The sequence below is a fragment of the Maniola jurtina genome, chromosome 12 (genome assembly GCF_905333055.1).
Source record: "Maniola jurtina chromosome 12, ilManJurt1.1, whole genome shotgun sequence".
Lineage (NCBI taxonomy): Eukaryota > Metazoa > Arthropoda > Insecta > Lepidoptera > Nymphalidae > Maniola > Maniola jurtina.
In genome coordinates, this window is record NC_060040.1 from 9,602,765 (window position 1) to 9,624,345 (window position 21,581).

At 34.9% G+C, this 21,581-nt stretch overlaps 1 protein-coding gene across 1 annotated transcript; it reads left to right on the forward strand.

Moving 5' to 3' along the window:
• The first annotated feature begins 1,759 nt into the window (after window positions 1-1,759).
• On the forward strand, window positions 1,760-18,044 carry LOC123870072 (circadian clock-controlled protein daywake-like). Its single transcript, XM_045913240.1, has 5 exons — window positions 1,760-2,170; window positions 11,342-11,561; window positions 12,906-13,036; window positions 14,820-14,975; window positions 17,206-18,044. The coding sequence occupies exons 1-5, from the start codon at window positions 2,092-2,094 to the stop codon at window positions 17,370-17,372; spliced, it is 753 nt and encodes a 250-aa protein (XP_045769196.1). The 5' UTR covers window positions 1,760-2,091; the 3' UTR covers window positions 17,373-18,044.
• The last annotated feature ends 3,537 nt before the right edge of the window (window positions 18,045-21,581 follow it).

The window sequence follows — 21,581 nt, forward strand, 5'->3', positions numbered from 1 at the left end:
TTTACCCCGGAAATTGTCAGAAAATCAAAACATTTACTGACTTTGTGGCGCACCATTTTTTTACGGCACTGCGCGCTTTCTTATTATTTTTCATGGATCTATCGATGGTAAAAATGCCGTACAAAAATATATGACCAAAATGTACTCACTCTACCTGCGCTTTTCAATTCTCACCAGCACTCTGTTGGACAGCTTACAAGTGACGGCATAGTGCTGAAACTTATTATTTTATGCTCTTATATCGTCCTGTATACGTCACCTGGTGGTTCATATGACCCACCCATTTTTAAACATGGGCCTGTAGTCTAATAGATTACAGTCTGTTGTCATTTAGGCTTCATGGTCAAAATCGAACGCGAATGTAGAATCGCTTGGTCAACGCAAGACGCAACTAACCGAAGGACAGGTGAGTGACCCGTAATCTTTGGCATCACGCTGTTGACTACCTTTTTATATTTTATTATTTTTTGGCCATGACTTCGTTCACGCGTATTAACTTAAGTTTTTTAAAAATCTCGGTTGAAGTATTTCGTTTCTCTAAATAAAGAGTCCTGTGCCCGTCTGTGACTTTCGATAAACTGAGAGTTTAGTTGAAACATAAATAAATGGAAATATTAATTTAATGTTAGTTTATTATGAATCAACAGGTGTAAAAGTAGGTATATAAAGAAGTAAGATTTAAGCGTCACTCAGAAAAGCAGGTATTATTTAAATATTTTTTTGAATTATTGGAATGTCCTCCCAAAACCTAGACGAAGAACACAGATTTTATTAAACTACATTATGTGGCTTTTGAAACGAATACAGAATTAAAACTATGCACTTACTGTACAATTTTAGATATAATGAATTACTAAAAATACTTAAATTAAACACATTTTACAATGAAATGGATAGTAAAAATTACTTTTACAACGAAAAACTTTCAAATAACGTTCAAAGACGGATCCCTAGAAAACCTCTACATTGGAAAGCCGTTCAAATCTAATGACCCTAGAGATTCGCTGCAGTAACAACAAAGTTTTTATAAAAATGCAACATCTACGAACTTCATAGAAAGCGGTAAAAGTGAGCTCAGCTCACCTATCGGGGATTCTTGTTTTGTTGTATAGAATTTAGAATAGGTTACCTAGTAGTATAGTAAGAATTCTATATTTTTAGGGATCCGTTGGTAGGTACCGTTCGGGTATGGAACCCTAAAAACCAAGATAGTGAGTTTCAAAATGGCCACCAGGCAAAATTTAAAAATGTATAAAGTTCATACTTAGTGTTATATTATATTGTACGATGCATGGTACGAAACCCCTTGTGTGCAAGTCTGAATCGCACTTGACCCGTTTTTATGCCTAGCTGCCTGCCTTTTGGGTGCCTTTGGTCTTCTATAGAATAAATAAATAAATAAATCTTTAGTATCTTGACAAAACAGTGTTTACAAACTTTAGTGTAGATTACTTATTTGAAAAGTTTGTTGTTTTGAAGGAAGTTTGCCTGCTTGGTTCATTGTTTTATAACAAAGAATATTAAGTTAAATGACGTTGATCCGTTGCTCTGTTCCGGCGTAATGAAGGACAAGCCAGCACATCAAGAAGTAAATTATTATTACTCTTTCGCCTTTATAATATGGGTAAGGGTAAAGTTCAAGAATTCGAAGCCCTATACGGGAGCATTATTGCAAAGATACTAGTATATTATGTAGAATAACCTTATGCTAATGCGCTTCCGATCGCATAGTAAAAGTCAATATAAATTGGACGCAATGTGACGTACTAATTTCGTGTAACCACGTCTGACTTGCCTCCGTGAGTTCAGAATAGGCCTGTTTTTGAATGCACGCGGTCAAACGCACAGTGCACTCCGAAAACATTAAATAAAACGGATTACCGTTCAACGTTGCGTGAAAAACGGGCTTCAAGTTGGCAAAGAGCTATCCGAATTTATGCAACCTAAAATGAGAAAGAACTTGTTTTTTACATGAGAACAACGCGAAGGTCATCAGTCAGTGTGCCTGTGGGTCTCCGGTAGACCACATTATTGTGTGAAAAAGGAGTCTTCTGAAGACTTAATAAGGAGAGTGTAGTTCGAAGAATAACGATGTGTGAAAAACGTGTTTTACTCGCTTTTCTTGCGGTATCGGTGGCCTTCGCGAATTACACCACTGTCCGGCTTGCGCGTAAGTTTTGGTGTAGTTTCTAATCATGAAGGTTTTCTTCTCTAATAATAATTACTATTATTCATACCGGTTTTTACCGTTGCACATTGCAAAACTAATTTATTAGTTTTCCCTATTTTTTACCAATTTTGTTGAAAACCACGTACCTTGTGTGGATATTGGGCTATAAATAACGTTCTTAATCAGTATACTATGTTATTAATTTTGTAATATTAGGTAACTACTGAATTTCATAAGGTAGCAGATTTATGCCCTCTGCTTATTATGGAAAATTATTTTCATCTACTCTTTTTCGTCTTCCCTTAACTATAAGTTTAAGTAAGTTATGTGTTGGTAAAAAATCTACACATTTTAGAGAATATATTGATATTACATTTATTACAGCAATATATAGAAATCTTATTTTATATTATAGAATATGGACCTTGATTTGCCCAACTTAGTCGCCGAATAACTAGCGCCATCTAGAATGTTGATAACGCCAAAAAGTGTAACTAAAGAGTAGATTAAGTTAACAATTATTGTCAATAAAGTTTCAACTAAAGGCAAAGGCAAAAATAAAATCAAAAAAATACCTATTTCAGATTGTTTATTGGCCTCTCGGTAACTTATGTCTAGTTAGTTACCAAAGAATACCTTGATAATATATTGCGTGTGGTTTGCCATAAATACCTCGGATCACGCCAGTTGATAATGATACTATTTTTATATTATTGTTGTAGTACCTACCTTATACCTAACACCTATCAAAATTTTTCTAATGCCTATACGAAATTATTCCTTTTTGCAAAAAAATAAACGCTACCTTGTTAGTAGAGATAAGTACTTATTTACTACAAAACTTGTTCGATTGATTTATAGCGGTCAATTTCCCTTGTATAAGTGATAATATCAAGAGATCGCTTCTATAATAATGTGTGAAAATATTACAATAAAACTTAAAGCTAGCCTTATCTAATTACTGTACAAATCATGCCCGCGTGGAATGGTGCCAAGAATACTGGCTGCATTTCCGCGTTGGACAGCCAGGCTGATCCGTTGCGCAAAAAATGAGCCAGCCCTTCTGTCACCCGATGAGGCTATTAAACGCGGTGAAATGTCTCGTAAAAATTTCTTTGCACTAAGACTCCATGGCCCCAGGGTCTCCACGGCAAACGGAACAAAAATGTAACTCTCAATAAGAGAGGCATACTTGCGCCGCTTGCCGTTTTCAGCCATTTCTGCTGCGGCTCCCGGTCTTGATACTGTCTCCCTGATATGACACGGGGCCAATGTGTCAACGCACGTTGCGTCCCACATTAGCGCCCGTCCCCGTTCCCAGGGAACCAGCGTCAATCCATCAGGTCTCTTGCCATCATCCCGACTAATCCCTGCCGGCTCAATGAGCGCAGGAACGTCTATGGTGGCAAGAGCCCTTTTGATCGTGTCGTTAAGAGAGCCATGCCTAAATAGCCTACCAGCGCTCCTTTGGCAAGAGAGTCCGTGAATTCCAAATTTATCAACCTCTTTTCCACACGGACATCTGTGCTGATGGCACAGCGGTGTTCCCAATCTGAGACCTAGAGCCACACGAAAACTTTCATTATCTAAAAGGGTGCCGAGATTTTTGGATGGCAAGGCATGAAGCCAATACCCAGATTCCTTTTCCGATAATGCTAGGAGCCTGGCTTGATCTCTGTCACTTGTAAGATTTTGCAGCAAATTTGAATGTGTCAGCTGAACCAATGGCAAATCCCAAAGTTTTTGTGTAGAACGTTCCTTTGGAATATCGACATTGGGACATCTGACCTTCCAACTCTCTAGGGCCTCTGTGGCATAGGTCAATGATATTGAATTTGATTTGAGAATTTGAGAGCTAAGCTCTCTTATACTATGCACAGAGGACAGAAAAGCTGGAAGAGCTACACTGGAAATTTTCCTCACGCCGATGCCACCGTACTTGACCGGTAAAGTAGCTTGGTTCCAGGAGTGCTCATCAAAAGTTAAATTTAGAATTTGTTCTAGTGTACTTTTAAGGGTGGCATCCATATTATCGAGTAGTCCAGGAAATTTCCAAATTGGGCTCGCGCGAAGGATATAAATTAATTTAGGTACGAAAAGGCAATATTTTAGGATCGAAAATGCAATGTGAGAATTTAGAGCGCCCAATTTGTCGGTATTAGCCGAAAATGTTCTAATTTTTTGATCCAAAAGTGGTTGTATGGATTCATTATAAAGAGGAGCACCAAGGAGGCAAAGTGAATGTTTATCGAGTATCTTAATGCTAGGGGTAATTTCGTTAAATAAATCAGAGGCCAATCGTATTCTATCTTGCGACAGTTTTTCTGTGAAAAACAATTCGCATTTCGAAAAATTTAGTTCTAAACCAATTTTGCCAAACTGTTGCTTAATATGGTTAAGATCTTTTAGAACGTCATCCACGTTGCCCCCAATGGTTCCATCATCAAGATACCATATGTTAAATTTAGATGTTAAATTTGAAATATGGTTATGGATCCCTAAGCTGAACAGGGCCGGACCTAAAGGATCCCCCTGCTGAACGCCTACAGAAGACTTAATATCGCTATCTCCAAAAAATAATTTTGAAGCTGAGCTGTAACATTGCCAGACATATGGATAAATTTCAGGAAGTTGCGTTGAGACTTCGGTCAGCAAAGTTGCCCTGTCCAAAGAATTAAAGGCATTCTTTACATCTACTTTCAGCAGTACTTCAACCTCGCCATTCGCTAAGAATGTACGAGCCGAATGAACTGCTGCTTCACAACCTCCTTTACTGCCGAATCCAACTTGAATAGGTTGGAATTTATCCTTTAGGGTAGAGACTATGTGTTTACACGCTAATTTTGACGCCAAACGGCGAAACGTACAACCAACAGCGATGGGACGGATGCCGCCATCTTTCTTATTAAAAGCACAAAGCCTCGCACCATAAAGGAATGGTAAAAAGGATGAATTTACCTCGCCAGATAACATGAGATTACAAAGTCTGGTAATGTCGCTCAGTAGCGCCCTGCCGGCGTCCCCAGCAGTAACTCCCACAAGATCCTTAAGATGTTGTGGCGTTATGCCGTCCATGCCGCCAGCAGAGCCACTAGAAAACGACATTATCGCAGCGTAAGTATCTTCGTCCTTTATCTGTAAGTGAGAAGTGTTAGAAGGTGGGTCTGGCAGCAAAGAATCGATATTTGGTAAAGGATGCTTTTCACGTAAAGCTTCTAGCGTTATATCATTGAATGGAGCTAGTGTATCATTAGAAAACAAAATGCGGGCAGCGTTTTTAAGATCCCCATCCATAACTTTGTTTTCCACAATTTTCTTCAAATTATAATTTTGTGTACGAAAAGAGCAGTCAGGAATTGGAAAAACGCGATTAGCCAAACTATTTTTTTTTAATTTACTACATAACGACCCGCTTTCTGTTTTATTTACATAGAAATGTCTGTATGCGAAAAAAAAGAGGTTTTGCCAATCCAAAAGTGAATTTGATAGTACATTTTGGATAGTATGCGATAAGGATCTAGCTAACGATATCCTAGCTCCACGGGGAATGCGTTTTACTAATGGGATATTTTGACTATATTTGGATAATACAATTTCAAATGGTACCTGGTTATCGCTTCCTGATTGGGTTTGATCGCACATTAAATTTGGGCATGTAAGAGGCCGTGTAGGCGGTCCGTGACAACGTGCGATGTGAATATTAAGGCCTTTGCGACCCTTAAACCGCCTGCCATCGCTACAGTGGGAGCATTCTAGGTATTCACCTTGAGAAGCACTGGGGTTCATACTTCAAAACACGTAAAAAGAAAAACACTAAAACACTACACAATAGCGTCTATAAGCGCGCGGAGCCCCGACTGCGGCAACCAGGAAGCCCGCAGAGCAGGCGCTGCCCGTTGAGGCCCCTGAAACAAAAAGTGCTGTTAGTATCGCATATCAAAGGTGAAAATAATACCACGGGGTATTTCGCGAATAAGAGCCAATTTGATGCCAATATTACTCCAAAATAACCGCGCCAAATATTAAATAAATAAAAATTTTGAAACGAGACAATTTTTCTCATTGACATCTCATTGACATCGCTTCTTATAATATTTAGCAGCTTAGGCTTCTTCTTTATACATTAATTAATAACTTATACCCGCAACTTCGTCTGCATGGATGTAAGTTTTTAAGCTCTTTGATTTTTCGGGATAAGAAGTAGCCTATGTCACCTTCCATCAACCACAGCTACAATTATATTATCCATGCAAAAACTCGCGTCGATCATTGCTCCGTTAACAAACCAAGAAATAAACACACTTTCGCATATTTATATTATCGGTAGTGAGGTAGTGATAATTCTAGAAATAAATTTAAAAAATCTACCAATACTTGGTGCAAAAGTGAGCTACTTGCTCTGAGTTTTGATTATATTATTTATTGGATTAATTACATTAAAGTACCGTAACTACTACAAAGGTTATTCCAAAACAATGAAAACGAATCTCATGCTCTATACTTATTAGGCACGATTTATTTCACACCAGTTCCTTGCACAGACAGGGCTTGGTTGAAAGAATTAAAGTATGACCTTGTATGAAGTAATGATGTGGATGTAGATGTGGTATATACGCGGTTCTCTGGTAACGGGGGCAGGCCCTGTGGGATCCAACGTGGTTGGGCACATGGGCTCCGTTTCGTATCAGGAAGACATCATCAAGACCGGGAGCCGCAGCAAAAATTACCGATTCCGATGCGGCGCGTGTGTTTCTCTCATCGAGAGTTACTCGTACATTTTTCTTCCGCTTGCCGTGGAAACCCTGTGGCCATGGAGTCTGTGCTAAAAAATTCTTACGAAATATTTCACCGCGGTTAATTGCCTCATCTAGTAATAACAGAAGAGTTGGCTCATTTTTTGCGCAAATAGGACCAGCTTGAATTTAAGTTTAGTACGGATAATATACAGGCATATATCCTGCATATTATCCATACTAAAGGGTATGCGCATGCAGGGTATTCGTGACACCATTTTACGTGGGCTTGATTTATTTTAAGTATAAAATAGTAAGTAAGCTTGGCCTTATAGCTATAAGTTTTATAGTAACGTACATATTTTTCTAAGGTAATAGTATAAATGTGAAAATGTGTATGTCTGTTTGTCACCTTTACACGGGCAACCTTTAAACCAATTTCGACAAAATTTTGACTTGAGATAGCTTGCATCACGACACCTACAGGCTACTTTTTATCCCGGAAAATCAAACAGTTCCCACAAAATTTTAATATCAATCATAAACATCAACATCATATCAATCATAATCATAGACATCATTTATTTAGTAAGTTTACAGAGAAAGCTTGCATCCCAGAGATGGCCACAGGCTACTTTCAATCTCGGAAAATCAAACAGTACCCACGGGATTTTTATAAACCAAATTCCAGATGAAGTCGCGAACATCACCTGCGTAAATAAAAGAAAAAATCTAATAAAAGAAAAGTAGAAATAATGTGAAAGTAGGTTCACAACATGGGGTTATACAAGGGGTGGACTAACAAATTCCTTAAAAGACAAGCAACGTATCGTCGGGTGGGGGTGGTCGCCTACTCGTTAACAGGGCTCTCTCCGTCACTCGTTTCCACTCGTTTCATACAATCGTAGTTCCAATTTCATTTGAATATTAAGCAACCTAAGTCCATGAAATTTTGCAGACATATTCTAGAAACTAATATCTGTGTCTGTGGTGTTTTAGATTTTTCTAAAAATATGTAGTTTTAAAATTACAGGGGCTCCAAGATTTGTATGAAAATTTTAAGACCGCGTAACTTTGAAACCGAATATTTTAACAGAAATCTGGAAAACCACAGACATAGATATTAGTTTCTAGAATATGTCTGCAAAATTTCATGGACTTAGGTTGCTTAATATTCAAATGAAATTGGAACTACGATTGTATGAAACGAGTGGAAACGAGTGACGGAGAGAGCCCTCTTATTTTTATTAAAAAAAAAGTAAATTCATGATAGACCGTGATACGCATGTACCCTGTCCGGGCACAAACGTGAAAAAAAAACCGACCAAGTGCGAGTCAGACTCGCGCACTGAGGGTTCCGTACTCGGGTAACATTTGGCACGATAAATCAAAAACTATTATACAAAAAAATAAATACAAATCTGTTTTAGAATTTACAGGTAAAACCCTTTCAGATGATACCCCACTTGGTATAATAGTTATCTTACTTTAAAAATTGAAACACATTTTAATTTTTTTTAATGATGGAACCACAAATTCGCGGTTTTCAGATTTATTCCTGTACTTGTGCTATAAGACCTACCTACACCTACCTGCCAAATTTCATGATTCTAGGTCAACAGGAAGTACCCTATAGGTTTTCTTGACATACACGACGGACGGACAGACGGACGGACGGACAGACAGACAGACAAATAGACAGACAGACAAACAGACAACAAAGTGATCCTATTAGGGTTCCGTTTTTCCTTTTGAGCTACGAAACCCTAGAAATTAAATAAAGATAAATTCCACGGCCGAGTTGCGGTACGCCTGTACACGGTGTGAAATAAATCAGATCTTACTGGCTTGAATTACTAATATAATATTATAGTGAGTGAATTAAAAATGTTAACAAAACGTGTTAGCAATATTATTAAACTTAAAGCCATAGAAACCGATGTGGCCTTCCCCTCGATTTGGTCGGCTGGACAAAACTGAATAATATATCATCACGTAGTCTTTCGCCACACTTTGGCCTTGGTATATGACCCACTGTGGTACATCAAAACAGTGTACAAAGCAATTCAGATAAACAATCATATACGTGTTATTTGCTAAAGTAGCTGCATATCGCGTAAATATGATGTACTCTTAAGGCGAGGACTATAAAAAAATGATTTTTTATGTTTGTAAGCTTCTATAAAAGATAGAAATTGAATTCAGGTCTAGGTCATGTAGGTCTATTATTTCAAACTGACGCCTCTAATATTTGTCTCATAATATTAGTTATTGTTATTTACTTAAATGAATTTATTTTAATGTAAATCTAAGCATACATTTCTGAAATTTTTAGCTATGTACTTGCCTGCGTAATCCTCATAAGTTAAACAGATAACCAATTTTGGCGGAACTTTCACAGACAGGACAAAAAAGTGATCAAGGTCCTACGGGACGAAAAGAAAGGTTCCTACGGGATTTTTAAAAAGCGTAAATTCATAGAGGTGTGGATAGGAAGTACATATTACTGTATACGTAGATAGTACATACTATATTATGTATGTTTTATGAATAAATAAATCACTACCTAAAATATTATAAATGCAAAAATGGGTTTGTTTGTCCTTCAGTCACGCCGCACGCCACCCGCACTGCAACGCATCAGTATGATGTTTTGCTTGAGTACCTATAGTTAAACACCTGGAGAGTGACATAGGCCATTTTTATACTATCTGTAGCTACTTAATATTATACTGAGAATGTTTTTGTTCATTCGTAACAGATAAACTCTAAAAATATTAAGCTGATTTTAATAATTCCTTTACCATAAGAAAGCTAAGTAAAATAGGCTATATTTTACGTCTATATTATATCTATAAAATTTCAGTCAAGTGAAGCCGTCAGTTAGTAACTTATAAGACAGATTATTTAAATCGTGAAAGATTCAAACAAACAAAACAGGTAGGCATCTCATCTAAAATTCCTTTGACAAGTTTATCGTTGAACACACTGTAAGTATTAGTTACTATAATAATGCTAAACCGCTGTTAATTTTCTGATCACATTAACATAATCGTTCACATATTAGCTGGCGTGAAGTTTCCCTAATTATTTAGTTCAGACGTTTATTGTTTTAAACACCCCTGAGGCAACTGTACAAAATGTTTCGTGCGAAGTTACACATTATAAACCTGCTATACATAATATTTGTTTGCAACTTGTTATTAACTTTTCTAATTAACCTTAATATCCTCAAAATAATAGGTAGGTACAGTAAAATCGATATTAATGTAATAAGTGATTAATTTATTATAATTATTTAGGTAGATGATGTCATTACTAGCCTGACAAACTTTTCATTTTTTTTATTATTTGTGTATTAGCCATTAGACAAAATATAATTAAATAGGAAAAGATTTTAAATCATAATAGTCTTTTATTGTAGTTATTTTGGCAATAATTATTTTTGTTTAGAAAAGTCAAAAGATAAGTAGCAATTATTGTTTTTGTAAATTTTTCTTTAATTATAATTTAGAAAGTTGATATGCCTGTTGGCTCACTTGCTACACTATAAATAGTACTTACCTTTCATTATAATCACTTAATCGTTTTCAATGAGATATTGTATTCTTTAGATGAATAAAAAAATACATTCTGTTGAAGAAAACAAAGAATTCTTACGGGATTTAAAAAAATACTTCTAGCCCGAACGAAGTCGTGGGTACCCAATATCTAATTCGGTTTTTTTATTATCCTTGTATTATATTAGAAATACGTATAGGGAGAAAATAAAGTTAGAAATAAATTATTATTGCATTATCATTCGCCTTATTAGATCGCGTGCACAAATCGCGAAACTCTAGTTATTGCTTAACAAAGTGGCCCGATGTCGACTTACTAAATATTCATTATTCGACTATTTCGGTTATTGAGTCATATAAGAAGTAAGAATCATGTTTTAACCATTTTGTGAAAATTTTGTTGAATTAAATTTTAACATATTATGCATAAAAATAAATAAAAATCTGTTTTAGAATGTACAGGTAAAGCCCTTTCATATGATACCCCACTTGGTATGGTTATCTTATTTTGAAAATTAAAATATGTTTCAATTTTTACACATTCGCGGTATCCAGATTTATTCCTGTGCTTGTGCTATAAGACCTACCTACCTGCCAAATTTCATGATTCTAGGTCAACGGGAAGTAACCTATAGGTTTCTTGACAGACACGACGGACAGACAGACAGACAACAAAGTGATCCTATAAGGGTTCCGCTTTTCCTTTTGAGGTACGGAACCCTAAAAAACGGGCCGAATTGAAAACCACTTTTTTTTAAGTCTGTTAAAAATAAAATCGCCTTATTTTTGATGTGAAAAAGGATTCAAGGGTGAGGGAACTATGGATTCATTATTATTTATTATGTCATAAATCTTATTATATTTTTCTATTTTCACAGCGGATTTTATCCATCCCTGCAACAGCACAGAATCAGCCTGCCTAATTCAAGCTACACAAGACGCTATACCCGAGTTCTCTAAAGGCCTGCCTCGTCTAGGAGTTCCGTCATTAGATCCCTTCATAATTGACGAGCTCCCCATTCAGCTACCCGGGGTCAAGGTCACGTTCCTGGCAGGAAAAGTTACGGGGCTTAGAAAATGTCAGGTGCTGAATGTAGAGTAAGTCAAAATTTAATCTTTTTTTTAATTTATATACACCAACAAATTCCATACAAAATGTATAAATTCATTGCAGTATGATTGTCAATCACAGGTGCACTTACGAATGAAAATAATCTAACATTCACTAACCTAAAGTAATAAGTACAATTTGTTAACGTTCTTTTTTTGAAACAACAGAAATATTTTAAGATAAGTACTAATCGCGAGTTTTAATTTTGTTTTAAAAAAAAACTCAGGTTTGTAACTCATTTAGTCTACGAGCTAGAGACTTGTGACATGCGGAGGGACAGACAGACAGATAGCAGAGTGATATTAATAGGGCTCCGTTTTTACCCTTTGGATACGGAACCCTAGAAAGATCTATAGTATAGAATATAAAGATAATAATTGTATTTATATTCCATTATAATTGTATAGTTTCATAATATTATACACAAGTTTCCTTCAATCATGATTTTCAGGTCAAACTTTCCATTACATGCATTCGATAAAAAAATTACAATATTAAATTATACCTACTATTGATTAATGTCTGTGTTAATGTATTGAAGAGATCAATAAAACAAACACTAAAATTTAAATTCAGGTAAGTATGTAAGATAGACGTTCACTTCTTAATGTGCAATAAAATTAACAACTGTTATGTGTTCGCAATAGCAATTTCAAATGCATTTGTTATTTTGCAATAATATTTATTGCGAACTTTTATATGTAACGATGTTTTTATACGAATTCACGATGTAATGAGTGGACCATTGGTTGAGCAGGGTATTAATTAATTATTTTATTTTGTTACTAGATGACACCCGCAACTTCGTCCGCGTGGGTTTAGGTTTTTTAAATAAATCTCGTAGGAACTCTTTGATTTTCCGGGATCAAAAGATTTCGGGATGCAGGCTACCTATGTAAAATTAGTTAAACAGATGGGCCTTTAAGAATCCCGTGGGAACTCCCTGATTTTTCGGGATAAAAAGTAGCCTATGTCCTTCCCCGGGACGTAAGCTAACTCTGTACCAAACATCAAAATCGGTTTAACTGTTGGGCCATGAAAAGCTAGCAGACAGAGCGACAGACAAACAGACACACTTTCGCATTTATCAGTATAGATGGACTGTAAACCCCAATTACTATTTTAAATACAAATGCGTGTTTGTTTGTTGGTAAGTCCCTCAATTACCCTGCAACGGGTCGACATGGTTACTTGCATGGATGAAATACGCTAATATTTATGCCGAAAATTTAAAGAGTGCTCACGGTATTTTAAAAACCTAAATCCATTGCAAGCCATGGGAATCATGTAGTAATATCTACTATAATGTCTCTTGTTTCTCACTGTTTCAGAGCCTACCTGGAAAAAAATATATTTCTACTGGAAATAAGATGTAACATAACAATCAAGGGCAAATACACAGCCGTCGGAAGGCTATTGCTGTTTCCTATCAACGGAGAGGGGGATTCCAAAATAAAAATCGGTAAGAAAAGTTATGTCACATTATTTTAATAATTTTACTAATGGTGGCAAAACTGTTTCCATATTACTAGAACCGGTAATATCATGCAATCTAGCCCCTACATAGAAGCCTCAAACCTTTTTATTTAAAGGAGAAAATTAAAGTTGCACCCGTGAATTCAGAAATAGAGGGGTACAAAAAAGTTTTAAAAAGCGTGAGATTGTTGTCGCTTATATTATTAATTATTATGTGTACATCATTGTATTCCCAAAGTTATAATTCAATTGGACGCTAGAGATAGTAATGTTCTCTTTCTTAGTTATTATTCTAAGCTTTTTCACAGTATCCTGTATTATACTAAAGCAATTCTCGAAGTAATATAACAATAGCAAATTATATTTAATATTAAAAATCTTCATTAGTCCCAAGCTCAGTGTACTGTGATATGTGTTATCAATCAGTAGGCGCGGGCATTTCTTGACGTTTGATGTACCTATAAGTGTATGCCTTCAGTAATAATGAATTGTTTCACATCTTTTTGATGACGGCCATCTGTCGAAGGGTTCATTATAGTTGCCTTTTCCGTCGAAGGTCGTGAATTCAGTCGAGGTAACCATTTTTGCCTATATCATGGTAATACCGATATTCAATACGGTCTGTGTGCTCTGCTTGTCTTATAAGGCTGTTCCGTTCTACTTTCCTTGTACTACTCTTATACTTACGAGTAAGTACAGTATAGAACAAGATAAAATATCACCTAGTCCAAAATCTGCACTAGAAACTTGACGATATGCCACGTTATGGCCTTGCTCTTGTTGACTCTCTTACAAATAAGTATATACAGTTTCTAAGGCCATTCGAAGGGATTTCGACAGAATGAGTCTCTTCGTCGCAGTGTTGCGGTATATCCGGTAAAACATCCGGGCGGCTCAGTTTATGTTAGTAAAGATTTTTTTAGAAGGAATATTAGCCATGGTAATCGTGACTAATATTCCCCTTTCTTCTCCAACTAAGCGTAAAGCTTATGCTAGGAGTAGGTACGACTGACCTTCGGAGTTCAGTCCGCTTCTTTAACCGTTGAGCTGTTGAGGTTTTTAGTTTGTGTGATACTAGTGACATGCATGCTACTATAACCACAAAAAAGTTAACTATCTATATGTATAGTCCAATATAAATAGCTAAATAATAGTCAGTTTTGAGAAATGCATTGCGTGCGCCTGTTACTGCTCTTGTGGGTAGCAGATAGAAGCGATAAGGCTTACATTAACTAAACTAAGCCCCAACCAGATATCAATAAATAAAATTCAATACATAAAGTATAAGCAGTCTATATATAGAGAATGCAGTAGGTATCAATGGCAATGCAGAATGCAGTAGGTACCGAGATCCCACCACACACACGACGGTTCTAATGTCGCACGTAAATGCGGGACCCCACGAGATCAGTAGGTCGCACACATCAAAAAAATTCATGTGCTACACACACCTCAAGAAGAGGTAATAATCACCAGTTCAAAAGCAAAATAAGCATTTTCTGCCACAGGATACCAAGGATACAAGTCAGGATTCCCTTGGCAGGTAGCACTATACATATATTGTGCTAGTAATAAATAACTTGTATTTTCTTCTCAGACTTTCAGCGTCCAGCGAGATTCCACAGGACTGAAAATCCCCAGTCCCGCAAATATGAGACTTCAATTTTATTGTGGGACTGCATTCACTAAGTCCACATAACCACACCTAAAAAGACGCGAACAGTGTTAGAAGCAATAAATATTTTACGATTTTTCTCTTCGAATTACAGTCAACTCGGTCATAAAACTGAACATAAAGACGAAGTACTTCAAGGATGCTGATGGCCGCGACCACTTCGGTATCAAAAATTACAAATACACGTTCGACTATGGCGACAGGGTCCATTATACCATCAACAACCTATTCAAGGGGAACCCGGAATTGAGTGAGTGTCAATATAATTTTATGTTATGGCGATATAAATAATTGCTTTCTTGTTTTATTGCTGAGGTTTCTGACTTATTTATCGAGATCAGAAGGAGATGTTTCGTTTTGAAACAAATATACTTACTAGACATTATAATATTTTTATTTAAGTAAAGATTTATTTCTTATTTTATAATTTTTACATGTAATAACTCAAAATTTAAAAAACCCCTGACACAAAAACCTCTATAAGAAAACTAGAAAAGAGCTGATAACTTTAAAACGGCTGAACCGATTTTCTTCAATTATAGCTAAGAACACTCTCGATCAAGCCACCTTTCAAATAAAAAAAACTAAATTAAAATCGGTTCATTAGTTTAGGAGCTACGATGTCACAGACAGATACACAGATACACACGTCAAACTTATAACACCTCTTTTTGGGTTGGGGGTTAAAAATGTTGTGTGCATGAAACGTCTTCTTTTGGCCTGATCTATATTGCGTCAGGAATGTGCCGTGTCAGGGCAAATTGTCAAGACATTTTTGCCCAGATAGGGCATGAGCACGGAACTAACACGTTAGGTAGGACAACGGCGCATGTAGTGTCAATTATTATTATTGCCCGTACAACGCACGGCCTTAACTAGCGTGCTTCACAAGTAAAAATTCCCGCAGGAATTTAATATTTTTGACTCACTTTTTACTAATAATTTACCAAGGCAACGCGCGTACATAACGTACAAAATTAGCTACTTTTTGTAAAATGTACGAGCAGATAGCTAATGTGTAAAGTTATTTGCAATTTTACTCTCCAACAAATGACAAACTCGCTTCGCATAGTTGGCGTGAGTGATTTCATTTCATAGAGCCCCTGAAACTTTCTGTAACTTCCTCCCTACTAATTAATTCATTTCCGTTATGAAAATAAAAATGCAACTCTTATTTTAGCGTTGGAAATAGAAATTCATATCGTTGCTATCACAATACATACTACATTGCTATGTTTTTTGGATAGCCAGAAAAAGTAGTTTAAGTTATTATAATTTTTTTGTTTACGGGTAGAAAGGGAAACATGATATAACTATGTTTAAAATATTTTGTTCTATCCAATTCATATTATTATTTAATATTATAAATGCGTAAGTGTGTCTGTTTGCTACCTTTTCACGGTCCATCCACTAAGCCGATTTTGACGAACGTACCTAGGCTACTCATAGTCTCGGAATAAGCAAAGAGTTCCCACGAGAATTGAAATCCCACTACTGGAAAACCTAAATCCATTGCATCCCGGCACTGAGTGGGTACTTAATATCCCGGAAAATCAATGAAAATGAATGATGCTTCATCCATCATAAAAACGAAAAACATGTCTAAAAGTAAAACCATAAACAACAAAAATAGAATGACAATTTGGCGGTATAATTTAAACCTATCTCTGCTAGACAACCAAACATACCGCGAGATTTTTGAAAAATCTTTAGTAATATGTTAATAAATTATTTGCCAGTAAACAAAATAGCCTTAAAATGGTAAGAGCTGTAAACGATGTCAGTCCCTCGACCTCATCGAATTCAATTTATATCTACTGAATATTCTAAAACGGATCTTATGAATTTTTTTGATGTGAAACTCCTTGCAAAGATATTTTCGAGGACCCCTCTATCTTATCTGAGTGGGCTTGAAATGATAATCACACTGAACGAATTTTTGAATTATTAAAAAGTAGATTCTTAGGATTTCGAAAGCGACATTGGGTTTATAACACTTGGGATTTTCTTATTATTCTTATTTGCAGGAACCGAATTTCCATTGCCTTTATATTTCCTTTGGACAATATTATTAAATTAAATAAATTTTGTCTAGACTTTAAAGATAGTTTTTTATTTTATTGACAGTCATCTGTTGGTGATCCAAAAATAAAGCACAATTTGGGTGATGCCCTTTTTCTGCCCAAGAAATGTCAGTTTCTTCTCAAGGACTTTAAACTTTATTTTGTACATTACTTTATTTTGTATTAATTAATTATTATTTATCTATTTATAGCTTATTGTGCATTTAAGTGCCTATTTACGTATTGAGCGTTATCAAAATTTAACTTTCCCACATTTAAGGACTACTGGAAGGAATATTTCCAGTAGAGATGCCCTTTATATAATAAGTCTTTTCACTGTATGTTTAAGTTTTAACTTAAAAGTTAGGGCATGATTAAACAAATAAATAAAAATAACCAATTTAATTTACGTTCCAGGTAACACAGTACTCCAATTCCTAAATGAAAATTGGAGGGTGGTGACCGAAGAGTTTGGACAGCCAGTCGTGGAATACGCCATGAACGTCACCATAGAAACTGCAAGGAAATTCTTCAACGCTGTGCCGTATGACGAATTACTTCATGTACCAATACCAAAGTACTGACCGATAGATTAACAAATATTTGTGCCAATGTTTTTCTTGGGGTTACCTAGTGTTGGAGATTTATACAAATGTTTGGCATAAAATTGGACAGTTAGTACAGGAGCATAATAATAAAACGACATGGATACTGGATAGGTACAAGAATTTTAATGTTCTTCAGAAATATTTACGGGCATGTCTGTAAAAGCAATTGTGTAATATTTGCAATAACGGATTATGTGAAAAGATGATTATATGTAATATGTAGATATTTTAGGAGTAAGTTAGAAGAGAAAATAAAATAAAGACATCACACAGTATATTTTTTATTGTGCTATAATTTCAATATTTTACTTACTCCTAGAACTTATAAACTAAATACCAGCTGTTAAAAATTACAAAAAATATTTTCTACAAATTATGTAAGGGCATCGACAAAAATCCAAAGTGCCCCTCTTGTTGGATTTATTATATTATTGTTTAGTTTGGAGCTTTAAATTTAAATGTTTATATTTGGATGCTTTTGCTTCCATTTAATAATTCCAATGGTATTAGATCGAGGCTTATACTTTAAATAATTGTAAAAATATACCTAAAAGTAGGTATTTATTATCATTTTATCTTGCTTTACTTAGGCTACAAAATTAGTATTATTTCCATTTAAGTACCAATAATATTGTGTTCTAATATTAAGTTTCTTGATTCTTGTATAAAGTAGAATGGTAGAATCATAATAAAATCGTTTTATTTTAAGATACAATTTCCACCTTTCCGATGTTACATTATAGGTACTTAGGTACCTACATAACATCTTTTCGGTAGAAATTAAAATCTTTATATTAATGTATATTATTCCATATATAAATTTTAGTAGATACACTTATATTCTGTGATTCAAATGGTTGTATATTTATTTGATTGTTCATCTGAAATCGCCAAGGACACAGTTTTGAAAACAAAGAATAGAATTATTATTATTTTTTATACTGTAGTTTTTATAGTATCATTTGTACATAAACTGTGCTAACCTTATATTAATTAATTATTAAATATGTACTAAATTTAAATGTACTTTTGATTATGGTGAAAAAATGACTGTTTCAGAGAAAGTTCGTGTAAGTATATCTGACACCTAACTACCTGAATTCGAGCAGTCAATCGAGAGCGTACCTAAAAGTACGCCTACCGAAAGGGCCTACTACTAGGTAATACTATCAGACCAAGTGAACTCAGCTATAATAAATAATCCATCATAGTAATATTACGAAGGAGGAGTTTACACACGCACCTTCAGCCTAAGTCGCTGGATCTAATAACTTGACATTTTTGTTAGGATTCCTCTTTATAGGAGATCCTACTAAGAAAGGCTGGCGTGGCGTAAAATTCTCGTAAAAATTAAGTTATTAAAAAAAGGGATTTAAGCAAATACAACGTGGACGATGTCGCGGAAAAAGATAGTAAGTACCCATGTACAATTTTTTCATCTAACATTTTGCTATACATTTATTTACAGGAGTTTTACAAAGATTACATAGTATAGAATACGTTATACATAGGTACATATTTTCCTAATTAAATTAAATCACTCCATGTACTACATCGAGGTACAATATAAAGTCATTATTATATCATGTTCAGTTGATCAATAATTGCTATTATGTATATTTAATGATCCATTAGCACCTTAGTTGAGATGAACGCTAATCGCGGTTTAAGAAACTACCATTAAATACTGAGTAGGTAAGTATATTGTTGTGTCAGCTAATTGTAGATAGTTGATAGAAAATGGAAACTGTTACAGCTCATCACTAGTGTAATACTGATGAGAATAATCTCGTGAGACAAGCTAAACCAAACATTGAATAATTTAATTTAATCTACTTATCCATGCATACCTACTAACATTATAAAATAATGCGAAAGTGTGTCCGTTTGCTAGCTTTTCACGGCCCAACAGTTTCACCGATTTTGATGAAATTTGGTACAGAGTTAGCTTACATCCCGGAAAAGGACATAGGCACATTTTATCCCCGAAAATCGAAGAGTTCCCGCGGGATTCTTATAACGGCCCATTTGTTTAACTGATTTATATGACTTTTGGTACAGAGGTAACTTGCATCCCGGAAATTGACATAGGCAAGTTTTTATCCCGGAAAATCTAAGAGTTCCCACGGTATTTTCGAAAAAAACTAAATCCACGCGAACGAAGTTTTCTGATCATTGTCTAGTTTTTGCGTGAAGGAGAAACAAATAATTTATAATATTAGTGTGCTTTATATTCTCGTTGGGTAAGCAACGTTGACCAAAGTCAATAACTGGATGAGTGGTCAACTGCAGGCCGATCGAAGGTGGCGCTGACACTTGTCAACAATAATTAATCGTTAACTTAACAGACGATTCTCCTAATGATTCTTAATTGGAATATTCCGTTATACTCGTTCTAAATCCTATTCATTTAAAAACTTATTAGTTCTAAATTCTTGCATTCAATCGATTGCGTAGGTCAAAGGGCAGTTGCTTTGCCATTTTGTAGCTTCTCAAATCCTTTTATAAATAATAAACAGACCTTCATTGAAATGCCAGGAAGATGCTAGGATTAAGACACCTTGAAGATGTTTTATAATTTGAATATTATTATTATAATCACACAATACGTTGTAAAAAACTAGAGTTTTTAGCAACACACGCGGAAGTAGGTACCTAAATAATTAAGTTTATATTAATTTTCCATTAAGATGAATTGTATGTGTAAAGTTAAATAATTACAAGAAGATAAAATACCTACTAGTTAATTATATGTATAATATATGAAATATGTAGCAGTAGGTAGTAGTAGGTAGTTACCGTTAACACAACATCCAGGCTATAAGGTCATGCGGGGCTATTCCGCCTAAAAAAAGTGACGTGTATAATACAAATCTTTGCTATTTCACTAAAGAAAGCAATAACAACAAATGAGTAAGTGCATCATAAAAATCATTTATCTGTTAATGATTACACTGTATTACTTTTGTAGAAAATCAATGCCTATATGTAACAACCAGGAATTTTTATTTGAATTCTGGAAAACGGCGGAATAGCCCCGCTGCGGGGCTTTTCCGACTTTTGATTGTGTCTCTGCCATCTATGATTCTATTTAGGTAATACTTAGTGGTACATAAGAATCACAGCGGAATACATACTATTCTAAGTTTTAAAATAAGGTAGGAGGTTTCAAATTCCTTTAAAATCTTTTTTTGTAAATTATGGGGCTATTACGCCGCGCCTCCATACATGCTAGTGATGTGCCGAATAACTCGATAAATTTTAATCAGTTTCAAATTATTGAATTAAAGTTTTATCTTACTTTAACGGCTGATAGTAGGAGTTTTAACACCAAGTACTCTTGTAGCAATAGTCAGTGTATTAAAAAAGCGGTGTTAATTGTTTGTAGGATAGTAAAAAAAAAAAAAAATTAGATAGGTTACGTAAAAATTAATATATTTATTATTAAATATCTAATGAGGCAAATCAAGTAGTCTTCAGAACTTATATCGCTGTACCGCTTAAAACAGGGTAACTTAAATAGTAACTAAATTACTAAACAGTCTTAATTTTATAGTTTCTATCTTAAATTACGTAGTCTTTAAAACAATATTCTGAATTTAAATTTAATATTCTTAATAACGAAATAACACTATACCTTTTATGAGACATGAAGTAATGAACAAACATCTTAAAGTATTTGAGGTAACTAACGGCCATGTCATAGTGATTTTCGTATATTTAATTTGTTGAGCATAAGTACTTACTTAAATTCTACCAACTTAAGACATAAAAAACCTAATTAAATTTTAAGTTTAAGGCGAACTAAAAGGGTCAGGTCGGGCAGAGGTGTTTAGTTCACCTTAATAAGAGAACATAGGTTAGTAAGTAGGTATCTAAGATTGCAGTAAGTAAACAAGATAAAGTTCAAAAACTAAAACCCGACTAAATACTTACTATTCTTATTTTTGTAATTTTTTGCATAATAACGGATTCGTTAAACTAGAAAAATAATTTGAATAATTTTTTTAGTTTTTTTAAATACGTAATTTATTGCTCTCATACTTTTGAATGTCATATCCACCATATTGAACACGTCGTAACGTCATATAGATAAAAAAGCACTCAAGATGCGCTAAGACAATGCTAACGACTCTCACTTTTTTTTTCTTGTCATACTTTTGAATGTCATATCCGTCATATTGA